General features: G+C 40.9%; 2 protein-coding genes across 3 annotated transcripts in view; one reads left to right on the forward strand and one right to left on the reverse strand.

Annotated features, from left to right (window-relative positions):
• HADHA (hydroxyacyl-CoA dehydrogenase trifunctional multienzyme complex subunit alpha) overlaps positions 1-8,971 on the reverse strand; it is a 50,211-nt gene extending 41,240 nt beyond the window's left edge. Inside the window, exon 1 of the mRNA XM_004377585.2 lies at positions 8,779-8,971. Within this exon, the coding sequence (XP_004377642.1) occupies positions 8,779-8,845 (67 nt within the window). The 5' untranslated portion in view covers positions 8,846-8,971. The remainder of the gene's footprint in view (positions 1-8,778) is intronic.
• Positions 8,972-9,155: 184 nt separating this feature from the next.
• Positions 9,156-13,358, forward strand: part of HADHB (hydroxyacyl-CoA dehydrogenase trifunctional multienzyme complex subunit beta) — a 47,331-nt gene continuing 43,128 nt past the window's right edge. Inside the window, exon 1 of one of the 2 annotated variants that reach the window (XM_023732427.1) lies at positions 9,156-9,246. The gene's annotated coding sequence lies outside the window, so the exon portion shown is untranslated. Of the gene's footprint in view, positions 9,386-13,358 lie in introns of both variants that reach the window. The other variant, XM_004377586.2, reaches the window with a different exon arrangement.

Genomic DNA, 13,358 nt, shown 5'->3' on the forward strand with positions numbered 1-13,358 from the left:
ACAGAATTTCTGTAGCACCTGTTATACATAACAAAGCTGGAATTTACCAGGGGAAAAAAACCAGAGCAATGTATTCGAGGTCATTATTGTAACTGCTATCATACCTTTTTCATTTCAATGATCAGGTTATTCGGTTATTTGGATACTAAATGTGGTAGGAAGAAGAATGCACCCCCCTCAATGGGCACTGGTTAAGCACTGGCTGCTAACCAAAAGGTTGGCATACCCAACCCACCAGCTGCTCCTCGGGAGAAAGATGTGCAGTCTGCTTCTGTAAAGACTCATAGCCTTGAAGACCCTACAGGCAGCTCTACTCTGTCCTATAGGGTCACTATGAGTCAAAATCAACTTGAGGGCAACCGGTAAAGATGTCCACGTTCTAAAGCCCCAGAATCTATGACTATGTTAACTTACACGACAAAGGGGAATTAAGGTTTTGATGAAATTAAGGTTGCTAACCAGCTGACCTTAATACAGGGAGATTAGAATGGATTATCCAGTGACCCCAATGTAATCGCAAAGCGAAAGAGGGTGGCAGAAGACAACTAGAGAGATGGTAGTGTGAGGATTCGGTCCAGCGTTGCTGGCTTTACAGTAGGAGGAAGTAAGCAACACACCAAAGAACACAGGGAGCCTCCAGATGCTGGAAAAGGAAAAGAAATGGATTCTCCCCTAGAGCATCCAGAAGGAATGCAGCCCTGCCAACACCTTGATTTTAGCCCAGTGAGACCCATTTCAGACTTTTGATCTCCAGAACTGTAAGATAATAAATTTGTATTGTTTGAGACACCAAAGTTTGTAGTAATTTGTTACAACAGCAACAGCAAACTAACACGTTAAGCAATAACTAACCTACAAAGCAATCCAAAATATCAGTTTTAAATGTATTCCAAATACTTCACAACTATATTCTCCAGCTACTTCCTCTTGCATTTTTCTGGAAAGATGGACTTTCCACTGTTATCAAAAGCAAAATTAAGGAGCAGCAGTGGCTATTATAAATGAAACATTCCATACCATGCCTTGCTATTTTCAAATTAGGACTATGCACAACTATCCATCAACTATTAGGCTGGTCAAAGTGTAATTTGTGTCAGTAACTCCCCTCTAAGCTTCTTATTTATCGATTTCTACTAACAAGCAGGACCAATCAAATTAGAAAGATGTTCATAGAGAAGTTAAAGTAATTTCAAGTTCAGAGTTTTGATGATTAAAACCCATAATACCTCTAAAACTGACTGGTGATCCCTGACCAGATACAAACTATTGTACATCATGCTCCATGTCCTTACCTATCTCTCTTTGATTATCTCCTATTGTCATTACTGGCTTACTGTGGGCCCAATCCTTCGAGGCACTGGGCTTTACAAAGGTCAAGAAGAAAAGATAAAATATTTTAAAATGGGGTCATGCACAAGTATTTCTAATTGAACAAGACTATGCTGCACTCCATCAGCAATACTCCTACTCCTTGGATAACAAAGACCAACTACCTTCTTCTCTAATCACTTCACTACCTTGGGCTCACCAGCTGTACTGGAAAGACACAGCACAAGCTATAACTATCAAAATTGTAAGCTCATATAATATTTCTGCCAAATTGGTAAGCTTATTTCACAAGAGATTGGAATCAACTCAGTGGCAACAGGTTTTATTCCACGAGAAGCTCCAGAGGAAGGCCCTTCAATCTGGACTCTGGATAGAAGGTAAAGAACATTTTGAAATTCTATGCAAAACTTTCCAAGTTTGTTTTGGGCACTACTCTATCTCTTTTTTACGATTAAAGGCTCCCCTTTGCCCTGCTCTCATCCAAACATCTTGCTCCAGGTGGCAACCAGGCTGTTCTGGAGGCCAGCAAAGGCTCAACATCTCTTAATAACAACTTTCAGTCTTCTTCAAAAACACTCTGCTCTACCAGATTTACCGGCTGGCAGACTGGAGAAACCCCGATAGTATGGCTCCCGGACACCCTTTTAGCTCAGTGGTGAAGTCACTCCCGAGGTTCACCGTTCAGCAGGGGATTGGGTGGCCCCAAAAAACAAAATGGAACTAATGAGGCACAGCAGTCCAGGGACAAGGACTAGAAGGCAGGAGGGGACAAGAAAGCTGGTGATAGGGAACCCAAGGTTGAGAAGGGACAGTGCTGACATGTTCTGGGGTTGTTAACCATTGTCATAGGGCAATATGTGTACCGTTTAATGAGAAACTATTTGTTCTGTAAACCTTCATCTCAGATACAAAAAAAAGAATTATCTATGTGAGGCCAAACTGACAACAGCAACTCAAAAGGTTTGATGGGAAGCCTGGGGGTAGCGAGTTGAAGACAATGGTGATGGAATAATTTGGAGAAGAATAGTGAGAAGAGCAGCACAACTGGAAGAATGTGATCGATGTCACTGAATTGTACATGTAGAAACTTTTGAAATGGTGTATATTTGGCTATGTATATTTTCACCAAAAAAAAGGTCCTCCAAGGTCGAGAAGGGAGAGTGTTGACATGTTGTGGGGTTGTTAACCAATGTCTTAAAACAGTATGTATAGTGACTGTTTAATGAGAAACTATTTGTTCTGTAAACCTTCATCTAAAGTACAATTAAAGAAATTTTTTTTTAAAAAAACTCTCCTCTTTCTTCCCTTGCCTTTCCCATTCATGGTTTACCTCAAACCATTTCTCCTCTGTACGTCTTTAACTCCTTACTCCTCCATGCCCACATCTTCCATAACTTGGCCCAATTATCTTAGAAAAAGTTTCCTCTTTCTTTGGTTCTAACAATAAAAACAAATCATCCTTTAACAATTCATCATTTAATAGCTGTACACGTGAAATATTTGTACCCAAGAAAATGTATATGTTTTAAAGTAATATCAAATACAATAAAGAACTAATGCTTTAATAATATCCAGTGTTTCCTTCATGTACTTCCTCTGATTATACTAGTGTTTCCTCAAGTACTAGTTGTTTAATTCTTAATTACTAGCATTAAAACTTTTTGTATCTAATTTTTAATTAAATATATGGCATTTGGGGCTACCTTAGGGGCTATATGGTCTTGGAATCCATGGACATAATTTAGAAGAGTAGGTAGGGACATAACTGTTTCTTGCTATTATTGAAAAAAAAAAAGTTAAAATCCCTAGCAACCTCTCAGTGGTTATACCTCTCCATCAGTCTGGGTCTACCTGCCTCTCTCTGTGCTTCCTCTCCCATTCCACAAACTGCCTTTCTTCATATGGTTCAAAATTTGGAAGATGTCAAACAAGGGTCTGAGATTTAGCCTTAGCGTGCAAAATTCAAGACCATGGCCAATAAAATCCAATGGTCATTTTATATCATGGTGGACATTTTATTCTAAATGCAATTTGAAACATTAACTCTACCAAAAACACTTCCTACATGATTTAGAAACAAACCTTAGAACTATGCCCAGTTCCAAGTTGAAAACGGCCTATATTTAGTCAGGAGGCAGCGACTCTTCTGGAGCTGGGAACTATCACACAGCTCCACGCAGAGACTACCCAAGAGACTACCCAATGTATCCAGTTGGATTGCGATTCCCACAGCAGTATTGAGAAGTGATTCTAGAACCTAGTTGAATATTAGAATAAGATGGGGAGGTTCAAATATACTCACAAATTCCTAGGCTCCAACCCAGAACCACAGCATCAGAATTTAATGGAGTTGGGCCTCAGAATCTGCATTTTTTAAAAGGTGACTCTGAAGTAGATAGTACACAAATGTACATTTGAGAACCACTGATTTGGAGAACCCAATGATGGTGGGGTAGGGCAGGGGAGGACAATCAAAGCAGCTAAGGTTCTTGCTGCCTACATCTTTTCTATCCCACAGTTATTTAAGGGAAGAAAAGAGAAGGCACAGAAAATAGAAGCTTTATACTGGTCTGAAAGGCAAGGCAGCATATTATTAAAAAAAAAAAAAGAAAGAAAGAAAAGAAACCTGTGTGAATAGCATCAGAATTAGACTGGAGTGATCTCAAATTATTGCTGCATTTCTTCTTTAAGCAACCCAAGTCAGCCAACTCAATTCAAAGACAAAGGATTTTGAGAGTCAAGAGACAGGGGTTCAAACATCAGGTTTATCATTTCTAGCTGTGTGACAATGAACAAGCCTCTTAGTGAAACTCAGTGTTTTCATAAAGACGGGAATAAAAGTGATGTAATGATTGTAAAAGTATCTGTAAGTCAAAGTGCTATACGAACGTAAGGTAGTAGAAGCCAGCCAGCTCCTCAATCCCCAGTGCCTCTACTTCACTAATGATATACTTCTCTTCTTTGGTTTCCATCATTTGAAATCTGTGTCATCTGTATTTACCACTCTTCCTTCTTATATCTGTATCATAACTCCAACCTTTCACACAAAGTGTTAACTTCAGATTCCAATCTACAACAACCTTTCCCTTCCCTGCCTGCATTTTGATAGTTTTTACTGTTTCATTCTCTAACCTCTGCATCTGTAGCAGGTGTTTCCCTATCTAAACTGCAATCTCTTCCAACATCATCTCATAGACATTTATGCAACAAAAATATGGACTGTGGTCTACCATGTCCATGCACTGTTCTAAACACTCAGAGTGAACAAAAAGACTAAAATCCCTGCATTGGCTCTAGTTAGTGGAGTTAAATGAGAAGTGAAAATAGACCTTGCATAAAAAGAAGTTTGCCTCCCTGAGGGACTGAATTACTGGGCTGAGGGCTGGGGACCATGATCTTGGGGAACATCTAGCCCAACTGGCATAGCATAGTCTATAAAGAAAATGGTCTACATTCTACTTTGGTGAGTAGCATTTGGGGTCTTAAAAACTTGTGAGAGGCCATCTGAGATACCCCACTGGTCTCACCCTGTCTGCAGCAAGGGAGAATGAAGAAAACCAAAGACACAAGGGAAAGATTAGTCCAAAGGACTAATGAACCACAAGTACCACAGCCTCCACCAGACTGAGTCCAGTACAACTAGATGGTGCCTGGCTACCACCACTGACTGCTCTGACGGGGATAACAATAGAGGGTCCCGGACAGAGCTGGAGAAAAATGTAGAACAAAACTTTAACTCATAAAAAAAAGACCAGACTTACTGGTCTGACAGAGACTGGAGAAACTCCAAGAGTATGGCCCCCAGACACACTTTTAGCTCAATAATGAAGTCACTCCCGAGGTTCACCCTTCAGCCAAAGATAAGACAGGCCCATAAAACAAAATGAGACAAAATGGGCACACCAACCCAGGGGCAAGGATGAGAAGGCAGGAGGGGACAGGAAACCTGGTAATGGGGAGCCCAAGGTAGAGAAGGGAAGACTGTTGACATGCCGTGGGGGTGGCAACCAATGTCACAAAACAATATATGTATTGTTTAACCAGAAACTAATTTGCTCTATAAGTCTTCATCTAAAGTACAATAAAAAAATAAAAATAAAAAAAAGTTTGCCTGTAATGTACTAAAAATTCCAGTGGGAGGACAAGCAGGGGATAGGTAATTCTAACTAGAACAGGATAACATGAATGGACTGCTTGGGAGGAATGGGGTGGAAATACAGACAAAAACCAAGAAATATGATAAGTATGTAAATAAGTATGTTAGAAGATAAGTGCCTAAGCAAAAAAGAAAATAAAGCAGATGAGGGGGCTTGCGCATGGGTTGCAATTTTGAAGATCAAATATTTGAGACAACAGGTTAGTGCTTACTAGTCTGCAGTTTAAACCATTTCAGCTCTTACCCACTAACCTACCTTTGCCCCCTCCCCAACACACACACACACAAAAAAAATCTCTAAATCAATAGAGACAAAAAACAAAGAGCAAATCAGGAAATGTACACGGTGGCTATTCTAAATGCAATTTGAAACATTAACTACCAAAAACACATTCTGCAAGATTTAGTAACAAACCTCAGAACTATGCCCAGTTCCCAGATGAAAATGGCCTATATTTGGCCAGGAAAAGAATTCCAGACTACAGTAAACTCAATCAAGCTGGAGTACAAGGTAGCTTTGCTGCTGGAATCCAGCCTTATCCACCGCTTAATCATCAGTTTACTTTAGAGCAGCTGGGTGAACTTTAGCCTATATATCTATTGTGCCAGCCCGAGACACCTTTGCCCTACTTTTTAACAATCTTTGTAATTTAACTCAAGAAAATACCTACAAGACCTCATAAAACTACAGTCAGTGAAGAGCGTTGGATTACAAACTTGAAAATGTTACTTCAGTTATAATAATTAACAGTTTTTCTCATATTCAACCGTGGGAAAAGGGATGGGATTAGGGAAGTGAGAGTCAAATTTAAATGTACCTAGTCTACTAAGGCATTTGCCTCAAATTCATTTCCTGTTAAATTATTTTGCGACTTACATTATTATTAAGAATTTAGATTTATGATAGAAGTGGGAATTAGACAAGATATTTTGGTCAAGACATGATATTTGACAGTCATATTTAAGAATTACTGCACTAGTAGTGCAGGAGTGGATTAAAAATTCAGGGATTAAAAGTCAGTTGCACAGGAACTTAATCACCCATTAACTGTCCGGCAATGTTTTGGCACAAACTTTAAGGGTGAGAGATCAATCTGTTGAGTCTAAAAGGCAATCCAGGTGTGCAGATAACTTTAAATTCACATTCTTGACAATTTTTCAAAATTTATAAATTGCTATTAAAAGAGGCAGTAATTATAATGAGCCATACTCATTGGTGAAAACACAATGCAAAACACATGCACATTTATACATGTATGTATATATTTCTATACAGAAAACATAAAAAACGAAGCTTGTAGTTTTTTTATTCCACATATGTAACATGTAAAAACTACCTTTAAAAAATCCTGTATGTATAGAATCATAGTTCTTCAGGGCTGGGAAGAATTAAAAATAGCTAACAACTACTGATCACTTACTTCATGAAAACCTGCTTTACATCTAAACTAACTTCTTTAGATTCCTCAAAAACCCTATAAACCCTCTGTCAAGTCGATTCCGACTCATAGTGACCCTATAGGGCAGAGCAGAACTGCCGCATATGGTTTGCAAGGAGGAGCGGCTGGTGGATTCCAACTGCTGACCTTTTGGTTAGCAGCCAAGCTCTTAACCACTGCGTCACCAGGGCTCCAACAACCATATAAACCAAAAAATACAAGCTGTTGTCGTGGAGTCAGCAACCCTATGCAATAAGGGGGTGTTAGTCTGCATTTAACAGATAAGAAAAAAGACGTACAAAATAATTGCCCAAGGTCACCAGAGGGTAAAAGGCAGAGCCTGATTCAAACCTCAGTCAGACTCCAAATTTTATGCTTTTAACTGCTCTGTCATGCTACTTCCCATGTCAAAGAAAATCCATAGTCTCAGTCATTTATTTTATATATGAGGAAAATAAAGCCCAGTTACGTTAAGAAATTTGTTCAAAGTCATACAGCTAATTAGTGAAAGGCTGGTGACTAGAAATCATACAACCAGTTCAGTGATACAACCCATAAAAAGAACCTCCAAACCAATGCAGGGACAAGTTCACAAGTATACATCTGATTTTTAAAAACGGTTGAACCATAACTGTGGAAAACAGGAAAACAAAAAACTGTAAGGAAACACAACCAGTGGTAACAGTAGGCATATGAGTAGTAAGAGAACTGGTGGTTGTTTTTCTTAACCCCTTTCCCAATCTTTAAATATTTCAATTTTCTGAAATGTGGTTTACATTATGATTGGTGCACACAGACAGAGAGAGAAAGAACACAGTGAGAAAGCTCCTGTGAAGACTAAACCCAGCGGTCAAAGGAGAAAGCAGAAAAAGATTCAATCATTCCAAACGAATCCCTTTAGTAAAGGGAAATTCCAGCTACCCTTCTAAAAGCAGCATGCTACCCAGGTGGTTCAGGAGGAGGAAGGAGAAGGAATTCATAATACAAATTAAATTTCTAATTAAGTAATTCGAAGTAACTTCAACATGCAATAGGTAGTCACATTTCACCTTACAGATTTGGGAGGGGAAGAAAAAGTTTGGTTTCTACAAAGCACCCACTTTAACCCTTTAACTTCCAGTTTAAAGAGGAAAAAGATAATATAATTAATGCACGCTGACCGGGAATTGCCAGAAACAAGATTAGAAATAGTACTTAAAATGATCTAACACTTTATTCTTTAAGATACAAACACATGGACATTGTAATGTTTCTTCTAGCAAGCTGCAGAACCTCTCGTCGAAATTCAACATAGTATACGTTCACACTGGATTCCCGGAACTGCAAAAGTGATAATACGTACAAAAACGGTTTTGCGGGGAAACAGCAAGGAATGACAGTAATCTGCAAGGCTGGTTAATTCCACCTAAGAGGGGTTTAAGATAGTGCTTGTTACAGGCAGGTGCGGTGAAGCCACAAAGATGTGACAGACTGGGTCTCAGTCCTCCTGAAATTCCCAATCTAGAGGGGCATGTCCAAGGCTTTCATTAAAGAAAATAAGAAAGGCGTAAGCCCAGCGGGAGATCTGCAGTAAGCGTCAGGCTGAGTGAAACGGTCTGGGAAAAGTTAGGGGTTATGGAGCCTCAACTCGCCGCATGGCTCGGAGTGTAGGAGAGGAAGTCACAATCTCTTCACAAGGACACAGGGGATGGGGTCTCCGGGCAAAGTCTCCGCCCGCCCCCGCCCCGAAAGCTGGATCCCTAGGACAGTGCCGGGAAGAGGCAGTGAGGGGAAGACGCAGCTCCAGAGTCACCCTAGTCCCCGCAGGGGCTCTGTCCCGGCCTCCTGGGCGACCTCCGCTAGGCTAGGCCTCACCTGGGGAGCGGAAGGTCCTGGAGGCAGTGAAGTGGCGGAGGCTGCCAATCGCCCGGGAGGCCACCATCTTGAGAAGAGAACGAAAGTAGAAGGCGCTTCAAGCCGGGGAGGCCGAGCAGAGGCCTTTTCTTCCTGTAATCTGTCCCTTGACAGGCGCCCAACGTACTGCCTGACTAACACTCAGATGTAGAGTTGACACCGGCCTGTCCTTCGCTTCCGGCTGACTGAACTGAAAGGGTGCTTTCTTCACCAGTGAAAGGCAACTCATCGAGCAGGGGCGAGGGATGGGGTGGGGTGGGGAAGCCGAGCCTTCCAGTCAGGCGGTCGGCGGGCACCTGCGTAGCTCGCGGGCGGGGCGTGGGGAGCAAGGGTCCTTTCTGGAAAGGGCCTGGCATTTGGTCCGGTGGAGTCTTGTCACTCGGTTCCGAAACTTGTCCGGAGTCGGGGGGGTAGCAGACGCTAGTTGAGGTACGTGTGCTCAACTCCGCCTAGCCTTTCCCTCAGGTGAGATCCACACTTCCTTTGCAACCGACTGCACCAGTGCCTGCGGCCGCCAGCCCGGGATATCCTCGCATTCGGGAAAGCGGAGGGAAGCTCGTCGGATAAGGTTTGCAGTACCAAGAGCAATTCGTATTAGGGCTGTAACTGTGCTAGCGTTGTATTTGTATGTCTGAGCAGCAGTGTCACCTGTATGTTTTAATTTGTCATGGCAGCTTAACGAACAGTTTGCGTGTTCCTGTTGCATACGAAACTGGGCTACTTTTGAGTGTTGTTTTACCAGCATCTATAGGGTCGCTATGAGTCGGAATCGACTCGATGGTAACGGGTTTCGGTTTTTTTGTTTGTTTGTTAATAGAGGTTCACAGGAGTCCCTGAGTGGTGCAAATCGTTAACGAGCTGAGCTGCTAACTTAAAGGTTGGAGGTTCTAGAGGCTACTGGGAAGAAGGGCCTGGCCATCTACTTCCGAAAAATCAGCCACTGAAAATCCTGTGGTGCCCAGTTCTACTCTGACACGCAAACGGTCGGCATGACTGAGTTAACTCCCCTGCAAATGGGTGGTAGTGGGTGGTTTTTACAGAGGTTGGGAAGGGAGCCACAGGTGTACCTGCTTTTCTGGTATAAAGGGTCGAGCTAATCATGTGACCTTTTGGGACTGCTCGCATATGCGGTGCATGGGAGGATTTCCAAATGCAGAAGGAACCTGGAGATCATCTGGTCATTCACTCCCTTCACTTTATCGATGAGGAAACTGAAACCCATAAATCAGACGGAGTGATTTTACCCAGGGTCACAGGTGGTAGAAATAGAACTAGAACCTAGGTCTACCAACTTCTAGTCAAGAGCTCTACGCTGCTGGACAGCTACTTTTGTGCTCCAGAGTCCCGTGAATAAGGTGATGCATTCCAAAAAGAAGTAACCTTGAGGGCCTACTGTGCTCGAGACACTTTCACGTCATCTCATTTAATGCTCACAACCCTAAACGTTTTATAATCATTTGCATTTTCTAGATGAAGTATGGGAAGCCCAGAGAGATCAGGTAAATTTTCTGGTAGGTAGTATAACTAGGATTTAGACATAAATCTGAGTCTCACTACTCACTAGATTGACATTCTGGCAAGAGAGGAAGCAAGAAGGGGCAGGGAGAAATGGCAGGGAAGTTGAGACTGAGATGGGAAGTATGGAAAGAAAGAAGAGAGGTTTCTGCTCACGGCAGGTAGTGAATCCCTCATCGCTTTGAGGAGCCCTGGTGGTGTAGAACTCAGCTGCTAACCAACAGGTTAGCAGTTCAGATCCACCAGTTGCTCCTTAGAAACCCTGTGAGGCAGTTCTCCTGTATCCTGTAGGGTTGCTATGAGTCGCAACGGACTCGATGGCAGCAGGTTCATCGCTTTGAGCGCTTTATGCAGAAACTGAATGACCAGTGATCACTTCTTAGGAAATTGTAAAAAGGACTCTTGATGACCTGCAAAGCCCTCCAACCCATTTTTACAGTTCAAGGCCTGCCTCCTGCCCACATAATGTTCTCTTCTGCACCTAATTACATGTAGCACTTACTTAGATCAGGGATGGCAAACTTTTCCTGTAAAGAGTCAGATAGTAAATAGCCCACGTAGATCTCTCATATATTCCTCTTTGTTTTATTTTGTTTTATGACTCTTTAAAAATGTACAAACTATTCTTTTTTTAATTTTTTATTGTTGTGCTTTAAGTGAAAGTTTACAATTCAAGTTAGTCTCTTATACAAAAATTTATACATATGTTGTTTTGTGACTCTACTTGCTCTCCCGATACTGTGACAGCACACTCTTCCTTTCCACCCCGGATTTCCCGTGTCTAAAAATGTACAAACAATCCTTAACTAGAGGCCCATGTACTATAATTTGCCATTCGCTGATTTAGATTACCCTTCAGTTCTTGATTTTTTGTGCCTGGCACTCTCAAGAAAATTGTAAGCTCCAGAAATGTTATAATGCTTGTTTGATCCTCAGTACGTTTTTACAGTGGCTTAAACAGAGTAGGAACTAAGTACATTTATGCTACCACATAATCCTTAGTATGTGTCAGACACTGTTCTAAGTGCAGTATATGTATTTTAGTAAATCCTCATGACACCTGGAATTATTTGCCTTTTACAGATGAGACATCTAAAGCAAAGAAAAGTTAAGTAACTTGCTTAACCCCATACACCTAGGGTGGAGCCAGGATTTGGACTCCAGCAGTTTGGCATTAGAGTTTGTGCACTTAACCATTACACTGTCTTAATGAGGTTGCAATACTGATCTATTACCGCCACCCCGTCTTGCTTTCATAACTTGCCTACCCGTTCATCTTTTCCCTTGCTCCCAGGTGTATATGTCCGTAGTTCCACACCATACTCAAACCTACTCTACCCTGAAGTTTCCATGCTCCAAAAATCCTCAAGTCAAAATTCTATTTCCTAGGCTTAGAGCAAATGATAGTAAAGGTCAACCCTCCCATAGGGTAGGTTTCTTAGTCTCTCTTAATTTTGAAATCAATCTATTTCTCTCTCTCTCTCCTAATTATTAATTATTGAAGGATTACACATTCCATGTAATTTTTTCCCCCAGAAACTATGGAAAAGTCTAAAGAAAATACATCTGTAATTCTACCACTCAGATAACATTTTGCTATGTATTTTTTCTGGACATTTTTACACATTTGTATATTTTTATGTAACTATATAATGTATTAATATATATGTAGACTTCTTTAAAAACTAGAATTATACTGTACATAAAAAACAAAATGCTCATTATTAAAAAAAATCAAAGAACACGGAAGAGTATAAAATAAAAGTCCTTTTTTTGTCCCTTTGGTATTCAGACTCATATCATTGTGAGCTTTTCTGTCTTTTATTTTCTGTCACAAAATGAGGTCTCTTAGTCATCTAGTGCTGCTATAACAGAAATACCACAAGTGGATGGCTTTAACAAACAAATTTATTCTCTCACGGTTTAGGAGGCTGGCAGTTCAAATTCAGGGTGCCAGCTCTAGGGGAAGGCTTTCTTTCTCTGTCAGCTCCAGGGGAACGTCCTTGTCTCTTCAGCTGCTGTTTCCTGGTCCTTGTCATCAATCTTCCCCTGGTCTGGGAGCATCTCAGCTCAGGAACCCCCAGCACAAAGGATGAGTTCTGCTCCCTGTACTACTGTCTTGGTGGTGTGAGGTCCTCCTGTCTCTCTGCTGGCTGCTCTTGTATCTCAAGAGAGATTGACTCACAATACAATCTAATCTTATAGATTGAATCCTGCCACCTTAACATAATTGCCTCTAATCCTGCCTCATTAACATCATAGAGGTAGAATTTACAACGCATAGGAAAATCAAATCAGATGACAAAATGGTGGACAGTCACACAATACTGAGAATCATGGCCTAGCCAAGTTGTCACACATTTTGGGGGGACACAATTCAACCCATAACATGGGGTCTTACTATACATACTGCTCTGCAGCTTGCTTTTTTATTTTATATATTGTTAACATCTTTTCATGTCAGCATATATATACATTGTTTCATTTTTTCTTTAGACTGCTAAACAGTATTCCATAGTATGTACTGTAATTTATTTAACCATTTCCTGTTGATATGCATGTAGATTAGTTCCAGTTTACCACAAATGCAATGCTACAGTGAACATCTTGAGTATTTCTATAAGCTAGAGACTCAAATTTTGATAGATAACTACAAAATTGCCTTCCAATAAGGCTATAACAATATACACTTATATCAATTGTGTACAGAAGAGCCAATTATGTAGTTAAATACAGTCTTACTCGAATTGGATAAAAAAACCAAACTGGTTGCAGTCAAGTCGATTCTGACATATGAATTGGATAGCAACCATATTTTTAATTTTTGCCAATCTGATAAGCCAAAAATGATACCTTATTTTAATTTCTTAAAAGTTGTATTGTCACCGAGGGCGAGCATTTTTCAGTTGGGTCTGTTGTAATGTCGCCCATTTCGTTTTTTATTTAGGTTATTTGCGTCCTCTCCTGTTTTTCTTTTGTCAGTCTGGCCAGTGGTTTGTCGATTTTGTTGATTCTTTCAAAGAACC

Source organism: Trichechus manatus, unplaced genomic scaffold, assembly GCF_000243295.1.
Source record: "Trichechus manatus latirostris isolate Lorelei unplaced genomic scaffold, TriManLat1.0 scaffold00052, whole genome shotgun sequence".
Taxonomy (NCBI): domain Eukaryota; kingdom Metazoa; phylum Chordata; class Mammalia; order Sirenia; family Trichechidae; genus Trichechus; species Trichechus manatus.